At 49.2% G+C, this 23,983-nt stretch overlaps 1 protein-coding gene across 1 annotated transcript in view; it reads right to left on the bottom strand.

The window, feature by feature from the left end:
• Positions 1-2,266: 2,266 nt before the first annotated feature.
• LOC138525606 (sodium/potassium-transporting ATPase subunit alpha-1) overlaps positions 2,267-23,983 on the bottom strand; it is a 58,234-nt gene continuing 36,517 nt past the window's right edge. The window contains exons 20-23 of the mRNA XM_069635647.1: positions 15,333-15,463; positions 3,747-3,848; positions 3,076-3,167; positions 2,267-2,682 (exon numbers count right to left, since the gene is read on the bottom strand). Coding sequence (XP_069491748.1) covers positions 2,654-2,682; positions 3,076-3,167; positions 3,747-3,848; positions 15,333-15,463 — 354 coding nt within the window. The 3' untranslated portion in view covers positions 2,267-2,653. The remainder of the gene's footprint in view (positions 2,683-3,075; positions 3,168-3,746; positions 3,849-15,332; positions 15,464-23,983) is intronic.

Genomic DNA, 23,983 nt, shown 5'->3' with positions numbered 1-23,983 from the left:
ACTCCTGATGAATATGCTAGCGGTCAAAGCTTGTGCGGCGTTTGTAGGGCTTGGAGGCCCATAAAAGGGACACCTGCTTGGGATGATGTGGTGCTGGAGGCAGAACACTACAGGAATGCTAGATATATTAAGAATAATTTGTTACTTTAAATGTAACAAAAGGGGGGAATGTAAGGAAGGAGGGGGTTGGTTTGCCCCACCTCCTCATACATTCCACACAAAAGTGACCACCTGCTCTTGCAATAGTGGAGGGACACCTTCCTTGCACTTCCCTGATCCTACAGAAGTGGGGTTACTGCAAGATACATTTGGACTCCATTTTGTGTACCCCAGACTCCATCTTTGGACTAGGCACCATTCTGGTAGCTGTGAAGCCTTCTCTCCCCTCAGCAGTGCCGCGCACAGCAAGCACCGATAGTCCCTACCTTTTTCCTCCTGCGCCTGTGCCACCCAAGCCCATTTCTCACGGATGCTCTGGCGCAAATTGTTGCAAGTAACAGTGTATTCTTTTTGTCCTTCCTCCGAGATCACTGCCCTGCATGTGACCGGGCCGAAACGGGACTTGGGCCCATCTGTCTCCTCAAAGCCTCCTGCACCTCTCATCCCGACTATTGTAAAGTTACTGCCCGTTCAACCATGTTCCCCTCCAGTCTTCCTTTGATGTAACAGAAAGGTGACCCTTCTTCGCGGACCACCCTAGAGTGCCCCCAATAAAACTAATCTCCTGTCGTTATATATTCTGCCCCAACCCAACAATCTATCCCGCTCTGAAGTGCCAGACCCGACAACTGTTAATCTCACCCCGCAGCAGGTCACCAGGAGGGCAAGACCCCCACACCCTTCACCTCTCCAATAACCTGAGATGGGATACTGTAAATAAGTGTGTATAATGTATAGGCCTCTAGTTTATGGGTTATTTACTGGATGTCCTGTGATAGCATGTAGATTAGACAGCTTCAGCCACCTCTCCCAGAACAGACCAGACTATCACCCATCACAGACCGGCCCAGTTGGACCATGTGATGCCTACCAACCCACCAAGCTGACAGCCAGCCAATCTTGTGGAGCCTGCCCCTACAGTTCCAATCAAATTGTAACTTGTAGTCTATATAGACAATGTAACCCATAACGCTGTATCCCTTTAAAATGTATTGCTTTGTATCATTTGCCAGAGTGCTCTCAAAAGCAGTAGAGTTCTCTGGTTTGTGAATTTTAAGCCTTTATTTCTCTCGCAACCAATCTCCTGGTCTCATTCCCTACTGAGATGTGTCCTTTATTCTGAGTTTGACTGCATGTGGGGAATGACCACCTTCAATCCTATAATGTGGATTTACTCTGGGCTGGTGCGGAGCTACTTCTGCAGTGTTGTGAATGCCGCGGGGAGGATCTGGCTTTAGCCCGTCCACTGAAGATGTTCTGCCAGTAGCAGTGCAGACCAGCAAACCTCAGCACGTCTTACAAGCGCATGGTCATTAAATCATGAACAGGGAGGGTTGCAAAAAAAAAAGGTGACGCGGATTGGAGCCGGCAGGGGACAAACATTTGTCTACACATACAAGTCTATCGATCGCGGGGAAGAAGGGGGCAAGCATTTGCCTGGTTGCTCGGGAGGTCAGCAGGAAATTAAAAATCCGATGCGCATGCTCATGATTTGAGTTGATGAATACAATGCCAGTGCCTAGGAAGGAAACAATAGGCGACCCAGGGGCTCAACCTACTTTAGTTTTTGCCATTTACTAACACAGAGCACACCAACTATGGGCCCAGACTATTGGCATGGACATGTGATGAAAGGAGGGACAGAGCCTGGAGGTGAGGTAAAGTTTGATTTACGGCGTGGATGCACTTGTACCCTCAGCCATTGCCACAACTCTCCTTATTCAACCCACCACCCCCCACGGATCTTCGAAGAAGTGTTCTGAAATGTAATGGCTTAATTTCAGATGCAAACCAGCTCCTGGCATGGCCAACGGTTACTTGATACATAAATTTGAGCCTGCAGCACAAACGAACACTTATGTACTCCTAGATATTGCTGCTGTAGGGTGCGTGCAGCCTACCGGCTGCCTCAAGTGATGGCTTTGCTGGGACTATTCCAGTGACAGGGCATGGCAAATGCCAAAGTAGAGACTGTGGTATCTGGGAGTGGAATCACGGTGAATGTCCTTTGGTGATGCTAGACGTTTTTTGGCCCATCTGGCATGCCTCAATCCTCACAGCATTAGCGACACTCTCCTCACACCATGTATTAGCAGGAGTCAGGCAGTATTACAACAAAAGACTTTATTCATACAGATTAGCCAAACTGAAATGTGTTGCATCGGAAGAACATCCATCCAATTAATGTAACCGTGCAGTGGCGATGGTTTCGGAAGAAACACACTAGCGAGTCAGTCCAAAAGTCAGACTGTTAGAATCTGCCTTTATTTGTAAAAATCCAGATATAAAACCACATCTTTCGGGTCTTTCCTTTTAAAACAAAAAGGAAAAGGCACATAGAATTGTTACCACTCTCAGAGCGACACGTTCAAGACATGGTCCAGGTTCCGGTGCCCCCTCCGCACGAGGCTGTCTTTCTGAAGAGGACAGAGGCTGCAGTACAGAGGACAGGAGTGTGCGCATGCGCACCTGTGTGAAATGTTGCAACAACCAACTAATAATACGATTCCTTCTCCACCCAACCTGGGGAAAAAAAACAAACACATGAGACAATACGTTGAAACAAACACCGCCTACAGGGGCCTGTCCCTGGAGAGATGTGCGTCCTGGCCCATTTAAGTGGTATTATCAATGGGAACGATACAACTCGGACAGCACTGCCAAGTTAATTTACAAAATAAACCCCCCCCCCCCAAAGCAAACTAGGCCTTTGAGAGTGCTCCCGCATTAGATGGGAGCAGGATACGGTTCTGCTACAGAAACTGGATGCACCTTGTGGCAAAAAATTAGCAAAGCTTAAACGTTAACCGTCCCAAACCTTTCCCCCCCCCCACCCACAAACTCCCTTGCTGTGCAGGCCTACAAGGCAAGTGTGCGTGGCTGTGCAGAGTAGCAGAGGAGGGCACAAGCACTTACCACCAGGGCTGCGTCGAATGATGAGTTTCCGGATTTCGTCATACACAAATATAAGGAGGGAGTATGGGAAGGCACAGAACCACCACGTCGGCCTGTAGGGAGGAAGACATAGGAGTCACGCAAAGACACACCGAACGCTGAGGAGCATCAATCTCCACACACGCCGACAGATCACCCCAGAGCCGCCCCCTTAATAGGTCCCAGTTACACTGCCTGCAAACACGCGACCTAAGCATCATTCTAATGGCATGTAGCACGAAGACCTACATAAAACACGACCGGGTCGTGTATTTGGGGAAACTACTAGGATTGGTCATAAAAGGGACTTCTACTTGGTTATTCCCAAACCATGACCTGTGGACTACAACGTTAGGTTATTGCGATAACCAGAGACCTAGCCATTAACACCAAGCCAACCCCTTTTTGCTTTGCCATCAGTGGCGGTAGAAGACCACTTACATCACAACAACAACGGCTCAAATAGAAAGGATTTACTTAGAGACCAGGATGCACCCCAGAGACTAGTCAAGGAAGGCCACAGTTTCACTACAGTTCATGTGCACAACACCAGCCCAAGTAGAAAACCAAGCTCTTCCCAACCAGTATAGCCCACCAAAAAAAAAAAATACAGCAATGACCTGTGAGAAAAGAAATCTGGGTATAAGACTTACTTGAGGGGATACATCCTGAGCGCCACGTCCATTCCTGGGCAGTAGGAAAGGAAAGCAGCCAGGGCAGTCTCCTCAAAGAGACCAAAGATTAGGATCTTGTTCCTAGAAAACAAAGTGCAGGTCATGAGTGCAAGAAAGTGTTCCAGCGCCTGCAATCAAGAACCCACCATCGTCCCAAACTACATGCTCACCAGACGGTTCCACTGCCTTCCAGGACTAGGCATGCACCTGTGCAGGATCCCACCCTAGAGAACGGAATGCCCCAACATTCCAAGAAAGGCAACACAGTCCCACCCAAGCAATTACAGGCAAGTAGCTTCCCTTCGCAGCATAGCTTCAAGCAGAATCTGAGCCTTAATCCAGTCCAAGCAATTCAGACACGGGAAAATTAGCACGCCAACAAGGTTAAAAGGGGTACAATTCTAAAGCAATCAATTAAGTGCATGGTTGTGAATGCTGGTCTTGATTGATGGCTTGGTACAGCTAAACACAAAAAGCAATGAAAACACCTTCACTTGTGTAGCAACACCACAGTAAATGATGCACAATACTAAATGTTACCGAAAAAAACTTGATGTTTGTTTTGATATATCTAAGTAGTCCTTTGTGAGCCACGTGTTTCGGCAAGTGCTATGCCTTCCATCAGGGCTATTGTTAATTTTTTCCATCCCACAAGTAAATCAAAATGGAATACACAATGCATGTGCCCAACACCAAATACTACATTTAGTAAATGTCATTCATAAATCCAGTTTCCCAATAATGGAAGAGGGGGGAAAAAATAAGGGTGGATCTTTAGAGAGAATTTTTTTTTAAAAAAAAAAAAACACGTAGACTGCATTGCTTTGTTGTTTGACAACAAAAAGATTTTACCAAATAGCTGTTGTATTTCTGACAATATCTGAAGTCGTTGGTTGCACACATAAAGGGTTCAAATAAAAAGCATCCTTCATGGGACTTCCAGCTGGAGACTTTACTGGGACACAGCCAGTGACCAGCTTCCAGGTCAGGTACAGCATCAATTTAATATTTATATAACCAGGGTCAAGGTTTGGGCCCTAGTATGAAGGTCCTAAACTAACTGCGACGTCCCAGCTTTCAGTTTACCCTTGCAGTTATACATTCCCAGAGATTCCTAAATGGGGATGAAACACTTCCAAGAGTAGGAAGCCATTTTACAATCAAGGGGCCCAATTGGCTAGCTCCTTGCAGATCCCCCACTGGATTTAGTCAAGTGGGACAATAGGCAGTATTAAGCATGTGCCCAAGTGGCCATGGCCTTGGGAGGTCAAGGCAGCCATGTAGGATTCATTTGGGAATCCATCCCTGTGTAGTTCGTATGTTCCGACAATGGCAGTGTTCAGGCAGGATGTGCCACCAGCCCCAACATCTGGATAGGAAGCTGGAATTTGGGTACCTCTGGAAGGCCGTCTCCAAGGAAGGACGTGGCTCTCTCTGGCACTCCCTTGCTGGACTCTAAGCCTTCCTTCGCTGTTTTGATGAGTGAACCACACTAGTAACCACTGAACAAGGCTTAGATTGATGGGGACTCGGCCACCTCTGCTGCAAGACCTACGATTGCTCCAACAGCATCTTCCATGCATCTGAAGTGCAGGGTCTCCCCATCTGAACCATTTTCAGAGGCTCCAATCTTGCCAACACAAGTATCCCAGGATCCCCAGCACCAGGGAGCCAATGTAGTTGTCTCAGTATGGGAGTCATGTGGGCTCCAAAAGGTGGGCGCATGATAGAACGGGCAGCAGCATTCAGGAGTAGCTGCAGACACCCAATAAGATAGCTGGGTTGGGCCAGATAGGAGTTCCAGTAGTCCAGGACACCGAGGACCAGGGCTCCCACCACAGGTGCCCGACTAGCCGTGGGAATATAAGGAGAGGACTTTCCAGAGGGCCCCCCCCCCCCCCCCCCCCCCCCCGAGTTTAAAGTGACCCGATTGCACACTGCTCATCCACGGTCAGAGTGGCCGAGAAACGTACTCCCAAATTCCTGACAGATAGAACAGGTATAGGGAGAGGGCCTAGTGAAGGGGGCCAGAAGTCATCCGTCCAGAACACATGAGGGGTAGAGGTACCCACAACCAGGACTTTGGTTTCAGCACCGTTTAGCTTGAGCCAGTTCAGCTTCATCCAAATTCCCAGTTCCTCCAGGCAATTTTTTTAGCCTGTTGGCTGTTTCCGGTTTTTTAAAGGTCCAAAACAGACCAGTATCTGGGCATCAACGGCATATGAGTAGAAGCGAAACCCATGAGATTCGATCCAAAACAGTAGATATCTTATGTAGATATTGAACAAATTAGGGGAGAGTGCCGAGCCCTGAGTGACACCACAAGAGAGGCAGGGGCAGAGCAAAAAAGGAGGAAGAGGGACTGAGAATAACCAGTCAGAAAAGCTATGAACCATTTGAGAACCTGGCCAGAGATTCTGTCTTCAGAGAGCCGGGAGATTAGAAGAGAGTGATCGACTGTCGAACACAGCCGACAGATATAAGAGCAGGACTGCACAGACACCACCCTGATCGACAAGACACAGGTTATACATCATCGAATTAAGAACGGATTCAGTACCTGTACCAGACCGAAAGCCAGACTGAAATGAATCAAGGAACTGGGTGGATTCTAGAAACGGGGAAGCAGTGAGGGATACCAGCGCCTCCAAGACCTTCATCCGAAATGGCAAAAGTGAAATTGGGCGAACTGGCCATCACTTCAGGATCCAAAGAAGGCTTCTTGAGCAGAGGGATCACTAAAGCACGTTTAAGAGAGTCCGGGATCATTCCCGTGGCGAAAGAGTTATTGACCGCTGATAAGATGCAGCGCTTCCTTTGCACAGGGTGACCATGAGTAGGCCTAAAATGGCAGTTCTGATCACGCAGGCTCTTTGTGAACCATATTAGTCACAACTGGTGTAGGCTAAAATAGGTCCTGGACAATTCCTTCTCACTTACCGATTGGGTGACATTTCTAGTGGCCAACTAGAATGGTCTGACCCTTTGGCCGCAGCTTGTTTGGGCTTCTTCCGGTCCCTGCTTCTCTTGCAACTTCATGTCTGCCGACATGCTGAAGCAGTAACCTGCCATTTTTGCAGTGGTTTGGCCATTTTGCATATGGGAGGAGCAGTGCAGGCTTCTTGAAGACTCCACCGACTCCCATCATCTGGAAGGAACCCTCCTCATAGTGCCACATCCCGCTGTCTCCCACCAGGATGTGCCAAGTCCCTGAGGTCACTGATGTGTCTAGAGGTGCCGAGAGATCACTTCCCCACCATTTATCCAGTTAAGGTCATCCAACTGCAACTCTAGCCATTGTGCCAGTTCGTATGTACCTTCAGGTGCATTTTCCACATCGGCTCTGCAAACCACACCTGTGGACTGGAGCCATTAACTCACCATGGTATTTTGTGCTGCTGGAGCAGTTTGTCAAAAACACTGATGCAAGTCGACCCCACCACCCCCCTTTTGGGATCCTGCAATGGGGATGGAGGGTGTACTTACCTGCACATTTTTCTGATGCCCCTGGGGGGAAGTATTGTCAGTATCTGCAGTTAATTTTTAATTGCTAGTCATGCTTTACATTTCTTCAATGGCAAATCGTAATAGAATGTGAAACAGTTTCTTTAATAGTCTTGAAAGCCTTTAGCTTTGGTTTAAATTGTTTCCTACCCTCCAAGGTTGAGGTTTTGCGTAATTTACTGGAGTGCGGTTTTGGGCCATGTTTTTCTGTCTGTAAACTGTTGCTTTACCTCTTATATTCATGTGGGTGAGACCACCACGTCTAGGACCGTCCAAATATACCAGGGGTGGGTTGCGCCTTTCAGATACTATACAGTTGTTCAGGTGTTAGGCAGAAACCTGTGCAGTTCCCTTGGGGAACACTGCAAAAGATTTAAGACTACAGGTAGAGCAGTAAACCCCTTTGGTAGCAGTCTGTACCACCCAGATTTACCTGGTAGCTGTGGCTGAGCAGTCAGACTTCTCTCAAGAAGAGTTAGGCAGTATGTAAAGTATACACAATATGTACCAAAACACAATAGCACAAGCAAACACTGACCAGAGCTTGGTTTCAAAAGTATATAGTTATTTATTTAAAATACACATAAGTTAAAAACACTCTAGCAAAAATATAGTAAAAGCACTTCAACACAGTTATACTGAAAGTAAATTCAATCCTTTCTCCTATCTAGACAACTCTAGGTTAACACCACTTAATTAAAACAGAGGTGAGTGCTTAACGTTAGATGACACTCTAGTAGTTTCCAAGAAAGGGAGAGAAAAAGCAGAAATAGGTTAGACACACCACTCTAAGGTCCAGAACACTTGCAATAGGCTTAACGAAGAATAAAGTCACAGGTGAGCAAAAGTCACTAGGCAGGGCCCACTCTTAGAGTAGCCGGAGCGAAAATGTGCCCAAGATCACACTGTTAGTTAGAGATTCAAAGTCTTGCAAAGAGTCAAAAAGAGTTTAGAGTGGCTCAGAAAGTTTAGCCAAAGTGTCCCAGGCACTCCCAGGTTCGAAAGCCGGGGACTAAATCTACCCCGTACAGTCGGTAGCAAGGGAAGCCAGGCGGAACACAGTACCTTAAGCGGAAAGGATCCTCCAGCGGGGGCAGTTGTTCCAGGCAGTGGCAGCAGGGCTCGACGTCGGTCAGGGGAGAAGAAGTTCTCGCTGAAGAGCAGAAGAAGAGGGTCGTTGCACTGCCCGGGAAGAAACCAGCCGCGGAGTCCTCCGGTTAAAGGGTTGGTGCCGACTTTCGCGGTATGGGGGTAAAGTGTGGTATTCCGGTTGCCGGGGTGCTTGGCACAGGCAAGGCGGCCACGAGATACCTCAAAGAACGGAAAGAAGGCGAAAACTGGTTGTCCCCACCAGTCAAGGGAAGGAGCCACTCCGTTAAGAGTTCTCCTCGGTCGTCGGGAAAAAAGTGGTGAGACGGTTCAGCAGGGCTCCACCGGGTGGTGTCGTCGAAGCAGGTCGGCTCAGCTCTTCCCTCGTCGGATTCTTGGTCCTGTGGCGACTTCTGAAGTCCCAGTCCCCAAAGCCCTGCTTTTATGCAGCAAACCCCCATTCACCCAGCCTAGCTGTCACTCAAACATGCTAAGTGGTGAGCCGGGCGGCTCACCACTTGGGCCAATCAGGACGGAGTGCGACTTGAGTTACCAAGGTAACTCAGTCCAGGGTGCCTAAATCCCCCTCCACCCCTCCTAAGTACCCCAGACAGAGTGGCACCACTTTGGAGGGCTTCTGTGGAGAAGCCCGCCAAAAGTGGAACAAAGGGCTCCACTTTGGGTCAGAGTTACAGAGGCGAACACCAACGCCATTTTAGAATCAAGTTTTGGCAAAAAGTCCCAACCGGAGTTATAAAAATAAATATATAAACCGGCGGTATGTTTAAGGCTACCGTAAATAAATAATTAAATGTGTTAGCCTAAAACAATGGGAAATCCCATAGGGAAATATTCGCGGTCGAATATAAAAAGTAGTTTCCACTGCCACCAGCCAAAACTCGATCAGGGGGGACGGAGACGTGCCCCCTCGACTAACAGACCCTGGGGCAATCGAATTGCCCCAGCCAGTACGTCCACAATATGATGGTTTGTACTGGTTCTGTTCAGGATTCAAGACTAGCAAAGTCTTTGGTGACTTTACATGCCCTGGGAGACAGTAGTCAGTCCCAGGGTATGGAGTCTATGTTGGGGAGTCCCTAGGACACCCCTGGGTCACGGCACAGAGGGTGCTGTGTGACCCACATCACAAAAATACATGAGGCCCTATGGAGTAAAAGACCCCATAGCCCATTCAACACAAGGTTTAACCAAGAAAACACACTTCAACATGTCCAAGAGTGAGGGTAAAAGAGTCTCACTCTTGGCAGGAGAAAAAATTAAACCCCAGAAATCCAGCAAAGCTGCTGGGGGACTCACTAGGTAGGGAAATTCAGCCTAAACAGAGAATTCTCCCTAACACTCGCCCCCCCCAGACTAAGGGACAGGAGGATTTAATCCACTCCTGGATGAACCTCATACCTCTAGTCGATGATATACATCCTAGAGAGTCCATCAGCATTTTGATGGTGACACCTTGACCTATGCTTAAGGGAGAACTCAAAGGTTTTCTTTTGCAAGCTAAAGGACCTACAAACCCTTTGAGGAACATCAGTCTTTTTGTTATAGGGGATCTGGTTGACCAGTCCCTCAGAAGTTGGTACAACTTCTGAACCTATGTTAGGCTTTTTCAAGGGGTCCTTATAAAGGATTCCCTGAGATCTAGAGGGGCCTCCAAGGTTCCTCACCACCTCTCTTGTGGGAGCAGGTTGGGTCTTAGGCCTCTTGGTTGGAGGGGTTGGGGTTAGGCACTGCACCTGCTTCCCCTTCCTCTTAGATCTACCCTTACCTATTTTAGGAGTTTCCCCCCTAACATTAGGATTTGAGTTGGGGTCTTCAGTAGAAGGTCCAACAGTCTGAAGGTTTTTGGCCTTAGACTTTTCTTTTCTGGTTTTCCACCAGCACTGAGAATTACCAGTTCTCTCAGGTCCAGATAGGGGCCTAGTTGGTCTATCCACCTCTTCCTCAGAAGCAGGGGGAGTCAGAGACTCTGAGACTAGGGGAACAATGATGGAGCTTGGTTGGGGCACCCATGTTCCTAGCATACTATCCTGAAATGTGCCTGGGTTAGAGGTCAACTTACTAACACCAGGGCTTGTAGTGGGGTTCTCAGTAGAGGGTCCCACAGGCTTGGAAGGGTCCTTCAAGGTAGCCTTTCTAGCCAATTTGGTTAAGTTCTGCTTCTCCATACTGGGAGGCCTGGGGGTATGTGACACTACTCCTAGAGTTCTTAGGTCATTCCCTAACAGGACCTTCCCAGGTACCTCAGTCTGAACACTGACAGGGATCCTCACTGTCATGTTGTTACACTGAATGAGGGCTGGTAGAATAGGAACCATTTGGACAGGGCCTCCAGACATCTTAGTGGGACCTTTGGGTGCTTTGGCCACATCCTCAGGTTGAAAGAAGCTTTCATCCACTACTGTTCTGCTGGCCCCAGTGTCTCTCCTGGCAGGAGTATCCTGGCCATTGACAAGAACACTGTCCACATAATACACCTTAGAGTTAACAGGTAGGGAGTTATACACAACCCTATTCTGGGGACTAACCAGACCCATAGGCTCTAAGTTTACAGTTGCTTGAAGACCCAAGGGTTCTTCAGCAAAGAGTTCAAAGTGGGCACTAGCCATCTGTACTTCATCCTCAGGAGTGAAGGCTAAGGAGACTGTGCTGATCCCTGCAGGTTTACCCTTGCACTTGGGATCTCCTTTGATATGGTCAGTACCCTGACAGACATAGCATTGTCCAAATGCTCTCTGGAAGGGTGGCTTGCTCTGACCTCCTTCTGGCTTGTGGCCAGAAGGTACACTAGCCTGATTCGGTTTACCCTGGGGCTTACCCTGGTTATTTGGTTGTTTGTGGCCCTCTTGGGTATGGGAGGTATTAGAATTCTCTTTGGGGTCCTTTTTAGGCTGTTTCTCCCCATCCTTCTTCTGAGTTACCCCAGAATCCTTGTGAGTGGCCCTGTTGGCAACCCACAAGTCAGCAGCCTTAGCTAGCTTCCTAGGATCCAATTCCTGTGAATCAGCCAAGTGCTGTCTGAGCTCAGGAGAGCAGGCATCATAAATTGACTCCAACATAAAGAGATTTCTCATCCCCTCATAAGTGTTCACCTTGTAACCCTTAATCCATCCCTCTAAGTTTTTCAAACATTCACTCACCCAGGTAGCCCAAGGGGTACCATCATGCTTTTTGAGGCTCCTAAACCTCTTAAGATACTGGGAAGGGGTCTTCCCAAACCTAGCTATCAAAGCTAGTTTCACACATTCATAGTCCTTCCTATCCTCCTCCCCCATCTCCATTACCACATCGGTTGCAACAGGGGGAAGCCTAGAGAACAACCAGGTGAGTAAGTCATTTCCTGTGATGTTCTGGAGCCCATGATTATATTCAAACAGAGACAACCAATCCAACACATCCAACTTAGGCTCATACATACCAACCAATTCTTTAGGCATCCGGGGTCTTTTAGGACTGGAACTTCTAGAGGAGCCAGAGAGAGAAACATTCTCAACAGATAATTTCTTCATTTCTAAGTCATACTTGAGCTCCATTTCCCTTAGCCTTAATTCTTTGTCAGTTTGAGCATTAAGTTTCTTATACTCCAATTCTAGCTTCATTTTCTCCAGTTCAAAGTACTGAGGACTAAAGGTGGGACCTGGTAAAGGTCCAGTAGGCACAGCAGGTAGAGCAGGCAGAGGCCTAGGGGGGACAGTTACAACAGCCTCACCCTCCTCTTCTGACTCTTCCTCAGAAACATCAACATTTTGCTCCATGTTAACTTCAATACTGTCATCTACAGTTGCTGGAGTGGTAGGCTCCTCTGAACCATCACCCAGACTTTGGTTAGCTAACAATCTTTCAATCAGCTCCATTTTCTTGCCCTTAGTCAGGAGATCCTTATGTTTACAGAGCACTCTTAAACAATCAGCAGTTTTGGCTGCAAGGGACTCTTGACTATAGCTTTCTATAACTGACATGTTAGAGGTTTTACTTTTTCAGTGCTAAGCTTTGTGGTTAGTTGCACTAAGGTATCTAAAGCACAATAAAATGTATACTCAATACAAATCCCACCGCTGTACACCAGTGTTAGGCAGAAACCTGTGCAGTTCCCTTGGGGAACACTGCAAAAGATTTAAGACTACAGGTAGAGCAGTAAACCCCTTTGGTAGCAGTCTGTACCACCCAGATTTACCTGGTAGCTGTGGCTGAGCAGTCAGACTTCTCTCAAGAAGAGTTAGGCAGTATGTAAAGTATACACAATATGTACCAAAACACAATAGCACAAGCAAACACTGACCAGAGCTTGGTTTCAAAAGTATATAGTTATTTATTTAAAATACACATAAGTTAAAAACACTCTAGCAAAAATATAGTAAAAGCACTTCAACACAGTTATACTGAAAGTAAATTCAATCCTTTCTCCTATCTAGACAACTCTAGGTTAACACCACTTAATTAAAACAGAGGTGAGTGCTTAACGTTAGATGACACTCTAGTAGTTTCCAAGAAAGGGAGAGAAAAAGCAGAAATAGGTTAGACACACCACTCTAAGGTCCAGAACACTTGCAATAGGCTTAACGAAGAATAAAGTCACAGGTGAGCAAAAGTCACTAGGCAGGGCCCACTCTTAGAGTAGCCGGAGCGAAAATGTGCCCAAGATCACACTGTTAGTTAGAGATTCAAAGTCTTGCAAAGAGTCAAAAAGAGTTTAGAGTGGCTCAGAAAGTTTAGCCAAAGTGTCCCAGGCACTCCCAGGTTCGAAAGCCGGGGACTAAATCTACCCCGTACAGTCGGTAGCAAGGGAAGCCAGGCGGAACACAGTACCTTAAGCGGAAAGGATCCTCCAGCGGGGGCAGTTGTTCCAGGCAGTGGCAGCAGGGCTCGACGTCGGTCAGGGGAGAAGAAGTTCTCGCTGAAGAGCAGAAGAAGAGGGTCGTTGCACTGCCCGGGAAGAAACCAGCCGCGGAGTCCTCCGGTTAAAGGGTTGGTGCCGACTTTCGCGGTATGGGGGTAAAGTGTGGTATTCCGGTTGCCGGGGTGCTTGGCACAGGCAAGGCGGCCACGAGATACCTCAAAGAACGGAAAGAAGGCGAAAACTGGTTGTCCCCACCAGTCAAGGGAAGGAGCCACTCCGTTAAGAGTTCTCCTCGGTCGTCGGGAAAAAAGTGGTGAGACGGTTCAGCAGGGCTCCACCGGGTGGTGTCGTCGAAGCAGGTCGGCTCAGCTCTTCCCTCGTCGGATTCTTGGTCCTGTGGCGACTTCTGAAGTCCCAGTCCCCAAAGCCCTGCTTTTATGCAGCAAACCCCCATTCACCCAGCCTAGCTGTCACTCAAACATGCTAAGTGGTGAGCCGGGCGGCTCACCACTTGGGCCAATCAGGACGGAGTGCGACTTGAGTTACCAAGGTAACTCAGTCCAGGGTGCCTAAATCCCCCTCCACCCCTCCTAAGTACCCCAGACAGAGTGGCACCACTTTGGAGGGCTTCTGTGGAGAAGCCCGCCAAAAGTGGAACAAAGGGCTCCACTTTGGGTCAGAGTTACAGAGGCGAACACCAACGCCATTTTAGAATCAAGTTTTGGCAAAAAGTCCCAACCGGAGTTATAAAAATAAATATATAAACCGGCGGTATGTTTAAGGCTACCGTAAATAAATAATTAAATGTGTTAGCCTAAAACAATGGGAAATCCCATAGGGAAATATTCGCGGTCGAATATAAAAAGTAGTTTCCACTGCCACCAGCCAAAACTCGATCAGGGGGGACGGAGACGTGCCCCCTCGACTAACAGACCCTGGGGCAATCGAATTGCCCCAGCCAGTACGTCCACAATATGATGGTTTGTACTGGTTCTGTTCAGGATTCAAGACTAGCAAAGTCTTTGGTGACTTTACATGCCCTGGGAGACAGTAGTCAGTCCCAGGGTATGGAGTCTATGTTGGGGAGTCCCTAGGACACCCCTGGGTCACGGCACAGAGGGTGCTGTGTGACCCACATCACAAAAATACATGAGGCCCTATGGAGTAAAAGACCCCATAGCCCATTCAACACAAGGTTTAACCAAGAAAACACACTTCAACATGTCCAAGAGTGAGGGTAAAAGAGTCTCACTCTTGGCAGGAGAAAAAATTAAACCCCAGAAATCCAGCAAAGCTGCTGGGGGACTCACTAGGTAGGGAAATTCAGCCTAAACAGAGAATTCTCCCTAACATCAGGCTCATAGGGGGTCTTGCTTGTGGGTCCCTTTGTCTCCCCTCCCCACACTGTTATTTTATGTTGGTAGCCTACCTCTAGTAATGGACCCCACATAGAGATGGGGTTAGAGTCCCTTTAAAGACATTCATGTTTTTATAATTTATGTTCCGTATAATGCACACTTTTATCAAGAGATACCAAAGTACTCGATTGCGCTATATAGCTGTGACAAAGTATACAGTGTTTTTTCAAGAGCAACTTGTAGCTTTGCGTCCATCTGCTATACAGCAATAATACACTTACGACTGCATCACCAACTCTGTTTTAGGTGACAAAGCATCTCATGCCTCAGCATAGGATGCCAAACAAATGCAGAAAGAGGACAGTCCGCCAAGACAGCATAAGGAAGTGCAATAGTCAAGGCCATAATGCATCTCCAAACAACTACGGAATTGTGGAAAGAAGTCAATGCAGTTTCCCCAATCGCAATCGGCGGCTCTTAGCTATACGCGGAGGCGCGTTCTGGGGTAGGAAATACTTAAGATGCACCTGAATGGACAGGCAGGGGAAATCCTAAATACTACGTAATTAAAGAACATTCCTTGCAATACCGCCCAGAGAGGCACAAAACAGACCCTTCAAGAGACGGACGCACAGCACATAAGCAAAAAGACCAGTAGATTAGAGGGTAGCCAAAATAGCACAGCTTTCAAATCTGCAAAGAGGTTTTCGCAAAGACAGCTGTCCCAACAGTTTAGGCTGCTACCTATGGCATACTCACTTCATTCCCTGCTGGAAAACAGAGTTCCTTCTGGTTTTGCAAATGATCAAGTCGGCCCACTGTACCACTACAATGCTGACGAAGAAAGAGGTGTGGCATGTGAATTCCACTATCTTGCGCTGCTCGTAGGTCTGAAATGGGAAATGTGGCGATGAGAAACTTGAAGCACCAACAGTATACAATGGGATGCCTAGTCAGACTGTAGAGGGCTCTGGGAAGGGACAGCTGTCATTCGGACCAACTAGCACACTGGGGCAAGAACCAACTAGCACACTGGGGCAAGTAAGCACTAGCCAGAAACCCCTCAATGCTCCACATGCACACACCAGACCATCCTCACCAATGGTTCGTGGAAAGTACGATCATACCAACAGGCTCAAATTCAAATATTAACTTTAGCTGCAACTGACGGAGAGCAAAATTCACGGAGTCCCAGCAAGGATATGGAAAGGTAGGGGCAGAAAGAACGCAGCAGAGTGGCCAGTTCTTACTCGCCTAGTCATTTCATTTTTTTATTGAGCATCTGCAAGGTGTCTATACAGCAGAGTGCAGCAAGGGGAACAGAGGACAAACAAGGGTCCTACTATGCCTTGTGACATTCAGATCGGGCAAGTGCAATAAACAAGAAGGGGTGAGGTGGGAGGGGGGGGGGGGGGGGGGTCGGGCCTCCGGGGACTGGAGCTGCATTATTGCTAGGGAGTGCGTCGACCAGCCTCAGTAGGCTAGTCAGAGGAGGGTGCCCGATGGCAAGTGCTGGTTATGGGGTACTGCAGAAGACAGGTTAGAGGGGGTGGGTCCTGGCCCTGTAAGACTCAGAGGGGACCAGGCAGCCAATCCTAGCAGCAGGGTGGTACATTAAGCAAGTGGAGAGAGAAGGAGGAAGGGGGGGAAAAAAAGGAAGGTCTTAAGAAGCTTCCAAAACTTAAGGGGTAGGGAGGCCATTCCAGAGGGAGGCTCCTGCCGAAGAAAGATCCAATCCCCACTCTCTGCCTGGACCAACACCTGATCTGCAGAGAGCTGGAATCACAGGACTCTAGCAGGGGGGGGGGGGGGGGGGGGGGGGGGTATTTAGGGAGAGAAAGTCGGAGGTAGCGTGGTCCCAGGCCCCAGAAAACCTTGGGGATGATGCAAAGGGTCTTGAATTTGATCCTTACAACCACCGGGAGCCTGTGGAGAGATTTTAAGGCTGGAGAGATGCAGTCCCATATAAGGGCAAGGATAAGTCTTGCGGTCCTACTCTGGATTAGTTGAAGAGGTCAAAGGGTGGAATGGGGCAGATTGAGGAAGGGAATAGTTTCTTACCTGTAACTCCATTTCTCCAGCAATTGGTATCTTTCATGGATTCACATGCTTAGAATATTCCCCGTCGTCAGACTGGGACCCCTCGGTACACATATATAGCCTTTTCCTATAGGAAAAACTTCGACACTTTTGTGTCCTATCCTCGTCCTTTTAGGACCCGCCTACGCATGCTCCGCAGGCCGTCCCAGTATAAGAGGCCCGCCCCTGCGAATCCCCTTCAGATTTCGGCCCCTCCAAAGTAGGAAGGGTTAAACTTATACATCACATACATTGCAGTCCCGGGGAGGCTTGGCGGGCGCATGTGAATCCATGAAAGATACCAATGTTGGAGAAATGGAGTTACAGGTAAGAAACTATTCCCTTCTCCAGCATTGGATCTTTCATGGATTCACATGCTTAGAATAGATTGTATAGCAGTAACATTGAGACGGTGGTGAGAATGCAATGTAACGCACCCTCACCGTACTACTCAACACATATGCGCCGCAGTAATAAGTTTACTCATAACCTTTCCCACCGAGAGTATACTGTCATCAAAGGTAGAAAACACTCTCCACAACGTGGAGCTTACCTTACTGAAACAGATGTCGCAGGACAGCTCTTCCCATCTGCACCTCATCCGCATGCTGCCTGGCAAGGCAGTAGTGGCGGGTAAACGTGTGGGGCACTGACCATGCCGCAGCTTGGCATATGTCCGTCAGTGGAATTCCGGCCCATAACGCTGTTGAGGATGACATCGACCTTGTAGAATGGGCTCTAGTATGTCTTTGTAGTGGCCTTCCGGCCTTAGAGTGACAAAAAACAATCGTCGACGAGACCCATCTGGCCAATCCCTGTTTCGAGATGGCTTTACCTCTCGTCGACGGACCATATGCGACGAACAGTTGCCGAGTAGCCCTGATGTCTTGTGTGCGATGTAGGTAGAATTTCAGAGCCCTCTTAACGTCCAGGGTATGAAGAGTTTTTCTGCTGCCGACGATGGAGTGGCGAAGAAAGTAGGCAGAACCACGGATGAGTGTTTGTGATATACCGTCGGCACCTTAGGGACGAACGTAGGGTTAGTCGCCAGGACTACCTTGTCCGTAAAGAATCTTAGGTAGGGCGGGTCCACGACCAGCGCTTGTAGTTCCGAGATACGTCTGGCTGATGTGATAGCTATCAGGAATGCCAACTTCCACGAAATGAATTTCATGTCGGACGTGGCCATAGGCTCGAAAGGCGGTTTCATCAAGCCTGCCAACACTGTGTTGAGGCTCCACGCCGGGGGAAAACGTTTCACCGGGGGAAGGCTCGAAATAAACCCCGCATGAAGTGTTTCACCAGTCTGTCACTGAATAGAGGAGACGACTGCCTCTTCCTTGTGAACCTCGAGATGGCTGCCAGGTGTACCTTTATCGATGAGGGGGACAATCCCTTTTTTGCTAAGAGGAGCAGGTAAGGTAGAACTTGTTCCGGCGTCACCAACAATGGTTGTAGGTCCCGCTGTTTTCTACACCATTCACAGAATCTCCGCCACTTATAGGAGTAGGATGTGTTAGTGGAAGGAGCTCTAGCCGCCTGCAGAATTTCTTGGCACACCTATGAAATGTCTAAAGCCCCGAATTCCGAGAAGTCAGGACGTAAGGTTGAGACTGTCCGGGTCGTGATGCCACACCGTGCCTCTGTCCCGGGATAGAAGGTACGGGACTTTCGGAAACGCTATGGGATGTTCCAGCGATAGATGGAGGTCTGAGAACCACGGTTGCCTCGGCCAGTATGGTGTCACTAGAATCACCCGGCAATTGTATCTGCGTATCCACTGTATTGTTTTCCGTATGAGGGGAAACTGGGGAAAAGCATAGAGGAACGTGTCCGTCCATGGGAAGGAGAACGCCTCCCCCACCGAACCCTCTTGGGGCCACCCGCTTGCAAATTTCTCGCATTTCTTGTTTTCTTTGGTCGCGAAGGCGTCCAGAGGGGGGTGGCCCCATTTCTCGAACACTCTTCAAGTGACCCGTGTCCATTTCCCACTCGTGTATCTGGGCCATGTGTCTGCTGAGGGAGTCGGCTTGGCAGTTCCTCACTCCTGGAAGGTGATGAGCCACGAGGGAGATATCGTGCTTCGATGCCCAATTCCATGTTTTCTGGGCTTCTATGGAGAGAGTCCTTGATCGTGTCCCTCCTTGTTTCCTCATAAAACATGGCTGTTGTGTATTGACGGTCAGTATCCGCACCCGCGACCTCTTGATGTGTGGTAGGAATGCCTTCAAGGCCCATCGTACCGCTCTGAGTTCCAGTACGTTTATGTGTAGGAGTGACTCCGTTGGAGACCAGCGACCTTGCGTTTGGAGAGCACCCATGTGCGCTCCCCATCCGGTTAGGGACGCATCCGTAACTATGGTGCTCTGGAACTCCGGCTCCTGTAGGGGCACACCTTTGTTCAGATTGTGGGAGCTCTGCCACCACTGAAGGGTCCGAAGTAGCTTGTCGTCGACGGTTATCCTGTCCGACCACGATCCCTGAGCCTGTGTCCATCGGTCTGAGAGGAACTGGCCTCATGAAAAGTCGACAGTTTCTCACCAGATGGATGCAGGGTGCCATGGGCCCTAGGACCGAAACATACTTTCTCACTGAGATCCTGGCGTTTCGCCGTAGCCGGGCCGCCTGTTGAATGAGTCTCGAGGTCCTGTCGAGAGAAGGTTTCACCAGCCCTAGCTGAGTCTCGAACTGTGCCCCCAAGAATACCAGCGTTCTCGATGGCCGCAGAGAGGATTTCTCGAAGTTTATGGCGAATCCTAGCCGTTGTAGAAGCTGCATGGTGGCTTGCAGACTTGTGTTGGTCGACGCTGGGGAGGATCCCCTTAGCAGCGTCGAGGTATGGGTATACATGGTGGCTTTGCTTCCTTAGCCAGGCCGCCACTGGAGCCAGGCATTTTGTGAACGTTCTGGGGGAGGTTTTGAGCCCGAAAGGAAGAACCGTGAATTGGTAGTGGGTTCGCCCTATTACAAAACGTAGGAATTTCCTGTGTTTGACACATTGGAATATGGAAATACGCGTCCTGTAAATCCAGGGACGCCAGGAAATCTCCCTTTTGAACTGCGCTGATCACTTCCTGCAGAGTGAGCATCTTGAATTTCAGGCTCTTTAAGTACTTGTTGAGCTCGCGCAAGTCCAGAATGGGGCGCCATCTGCCGTTCGGCTTTTTTACGACGAAGTATCTTGAGTAGACTCTTTGGCCTCTGTGATGTTGGAACTAATTCTATCACTCCCTTCGCTAACATGAGTGTAACCTCTTGTTGAAGTGCCTTCATATGGGACTGAGCGGTGAACGCAGGTGGAATTTGCGGAGGGCTGTGTTTGAATTGCAGAGAGTGTCCGTGTCTTATAGTGTCTAACACCCATTGGTCCATTGTTATCCTTTCCCATTCGTCGACATACGCTGAAACTCTTCCCCCCAGAACGGGTTGTGGAACGTCACTGCTGATCTTTAGTTTGGTTGTCTCTCGTCGACGATGGGTATGATGGTCGTTTTCTGGAAGACTGGAAGTTTCGTCGACGGTTAGCCGATTGTGAGGCACGTCGGTATCCCTGGGAGGGGTAAGCCGATCTGGCAAAGGATCTGTCTCCAGAAGAGAATCTTGAATTACCTGAAGCCCCTCTAAAGGGGCGAAAAGACTTGTAGCTTCTGCCACTCTGGAGGGCACCCAAAGAACGTGCCGTGTCCGAATCTTCTTTCATCCCTTTTAGGGCCTGGTCCACCTTCTCACCGAAAAGAAGGTCTCCCTCAACGGGGCATATCTAAGACCTTGTATTGTACTTCTGGTCTGAAGTAGGTACACTAATACGACCCCATTATTGACTTGCTTGAAGCCAGACTCAGCAAGATCCACCGCAATGTTTATTGCTTGATTTGAGGCCTCCTCGCCCTCTCGGACCAGTAGCATCGCCGCCTTCCTCTGTTGTTCCGGAAGATGGTCAAGCAGCGGAGCCAGCCTGTGCCACATCTCCCTATCGTATCTGGCTACAATTGCCAGAGAGTTTGCTGCCTTTACTGTGGTCGCTCCCACGGAGAGCACCTTCTTGCCAAAGGCATCTTGGCATCTCGCTTCATTCTCGGGTGGAGTCCTTTCACTGCTGGTTCTGAGAATGGGTGTCTCATTGTCTGCAACCCCTCTTTCCATACATGGTCAAGTATCGGTATCGAGAACACCGACCTCCTTCTCTTGCCCATGTGGTCGAACAAAAAACAGTCCTTTTTCTGTTCTTCCTGGGACAGACCAAATTCTTTGCATGCCTTCTCCATCATCGAATGGAATGACGCAATATCGTCCGGAGGGGACGGGTGAGCTGGGCTTTTCTAACTCTGCCTCTGACTCCCAGGTAGGATCCCTGGAGGGGGATAAAGAGACCCCTGACATGGCCCCCCCCTGTCCGACTCCGAATCTGGCAGCTCACCTTCCTCCTGCACCAGTGTTGAGATTGGCGTGCGTGGGTGCGGCGGTTGACGGGACGGGCCCGGCTCGTCGACAGCTGACTGTGGCAGGATGGCCTGGGGAAGTCGCTGGTCCAACGACCGTAGCAAGGACTGAAGCGAGGACAGAATATCCAGCGACAAAACCGATTGAGGAGAGGGGCAGATACCGGTGTAACGGATGCCCTCGTCGACGACTTGGCAGCCGCTCGTAGCCCTAGGTCTGCTGGGCCAGCCACTCTCTCGCTCTCGTCCTCCGAGGACAGCAACATAGCTTGCTCTTGTAGCAAAGCCTCTGGGGGAGTAGGGTCGAAGACTTCAGGCCTCCAGTAGGACCCCCGTCGACGGGACGGAGGATGCCCCTTGCGCTAGTGGCGGGAAGGCGGCCGTTGACTGGATCGCTGTCGACGACGCAGGCGGTTTTGGCGGTCCCGCCTTCTCCACACTGTGCCCGCTTTTACTCGACTCTCGACTCGTGGTCGATCTGTGATGATCGCCAGAGGAGGATTTCCTTTCCTTCACATGCTTTTTTGATGAGGATGATTTCTTTGACGAGGAGTCTGTAGTGGAGTGAGTTCCAGAAGACTCTTTTCCCGACGGTCTAGATTTCTTCGCTGGTGGTTCAGACGAGGCCGCGCGGCGTGATGTTTTCGCCGACTGTGTGGAGCCTACCTCCAGGGGGGGGGGGGGGGGGGATGCCCCCGCACCCTCATTCAGCCATGCCACCAGGCGTCGGTTCCGGTCTTGGAGGGTTTTTTGAGAAAAACCCTTGCATATGTCGCAGGCATCCGCCGAATGGTGAGGGTGGAGGCAATATATACAATCCATATGTCCGTCCCCCTCGTAAACCTTTTTCAAGCCGCACGTCGCGCATGGACGGAACAGCGCTTTTCCTGATACTCGAAATCCAATAAGGCAACCTAGTACAAAATAATAAGACAACACGAGGAGATCCCACTACTTTGGAGACGGTTGAAATCTGAAGGGGAACCGCGGGGGCGGGCCTCTTATACTGGGACGGCCTGCGGAGCATGCGTAGGCGGGTCCTAAAAGGACGAGGATAGGACACAAAAGTGTCGGAAGTTTTCCTATAGGAAAAGGCTATATATGTGTACTGAGGGGTCCCAGTCTGACGGGGAATATTCTAAGCATGTGAATCCATGAAAGATCCAATGCTGGAGAAGACGCTGTTACAGTACTCCAGCCTAGAGAGAACCAGCACTCTAGAGGCATTGAGTTTCTGGGGGAAGGAAAGGGAGAAAGCCTGCAGGGAGATGAAGCTGAGAGTGGGCCTTCTTGGTAAGGTCAGTGGTATGAGGTGAGATGGAGAGAGTGGAGTCAAAGATGAAACACAGCTTTTTTGCCAGAGATTAAGGGGAGGGAGGAGGGGGCGAGGAAGGGGCAGGAGTTCCAATGAGAAGGATGTCAGTGTTACTGGCGTTAAAAATGATTAGCAGCACACCATAGCAGCCAGACAGTCATACTGTGCATCATCCACATAACACTGGAAATGAGGAAAGAAGGTGGCGATCAAGTGGGCAAGAGGGGCCAGGTAAACGCTGAAGAGCCACAGTGAGAGAAAAGAGCACTGAGGGATGCCGCAAGTAAGAGTGAGGTAGAGCGAAAAGGACCCAGGTGAACCTGGGAGGGCCGGCTCGAAATGAAGTTACCAAGCCAGTGCCCAGAGTATCATGGAGATTTAAGAGGGTGGCATGATGGACGGTGTCGAAGGCAGAGGACAGATCAAGGAGGATGAGAATAGACGGAGTGTTGGAGTCGAGGATTGAGAGAAAGTCGTAAAAGGTGTTTAGGAGAGCAGTTTCCATGCCCCTTGCTGCTCTGAAGCCAGACTGGTGGTCATGGAGGCAGCCAACAGAGTCAGTGTGGTGGATTAGTTGGGAGATGAAGCTTGTGGGTAGGAGAGAAGAGGTGAGGTTGGCCCAAGGGGGCATATAGATTATAGCGAGAACGATTGAGAGGGTATGAGAGATGCAAAGCTTGCAAACAAGACATTCAAAGGTGGAGTAGGATTGAATGACCACTAGCCAGTAAGAGTGCAAATGAAGCCTGTGGAAGAATGCCATTTCACTAGACATCAGGGGGCTTCACCTGCCACCCCCACTCACTCAAGCACCCACCCACGGCTGAAGAACAAATCAAATGCTAGTGCAATCACTGTCGTTCTAGGTTATTTCCACTGCCGGCCACTTTTACCGAAACAGTTCACGGTGCTGCGGGGAAATAACACCCATGGCCATGCCCCTTCCTTGACCCAAGGTTTGAGACACCGCCCCCCCCCCCCTTCTCCCTCAACAGCCTGTTGCTTGTTCGGCAGGGGACACCTCTGCCGTTTCTAAACATTCATACACATGCACCCCACACACATCGCATGCCTTCCCCGCCCGCTCCTTAATTGCCCTTGGGCCGCTGCAGTGAAGGCACCTCCTGCTCCTTCGATGAAACTGGGCAGTTAGGTCACCACTGTCAGGACTGACTAGTTTCATAACAGGGAGAGTAACTAGATTAACATTGTGCCTTTAGAGCTGGCTGGGTTAGTTGTGCTTTCAGAACTGGCTGGTTTAGTAACAGGAAGAGTTTGTTCATAGAATTAACATTGTGCTTGCCCAAGTCAAGATGGAGTGAAAGAAACTTAATCTGATTGGTTAAAGAAACAATGATATGTTTGGTTGCCTGATTGGTGGAGAGGACAATGGGTTTGATTCTTGGGAGGTGAGCAAGATTCTAAACTGCCTTTCATCCAGAGAAATTCAGTGGCTGGTTGTGTATTAGTTAAGCTCCTTAAGTAAGGCCTTTCCAGAGCTCAGAAAATCTACCAAAGTAGTAAGAATATCGTTTGCTGATCCAATTTGAACAAGAAGTCATCAGGTGGGATCGTTC

Source organism: Ambystoma mexicanum, chromosome 7p (assembly GCF_040938575.1).
Source record: "Ambystoma mexicanum isolate Mex_15411 chromosome 7p, UKY_AmexF1_1, whole genome shotgun sequence".
Lineage (NCBI taxonomy): Eukaryota > Metazoa > Chordata > Amphibia > Caudata > Ambystomatidae > Ambystoma > Ambystoma mexicanum.
Note: the sequence above shows the minus strand (reverse complement) of the source record. Positions and strands in the feature narration are given on the sequence as shown.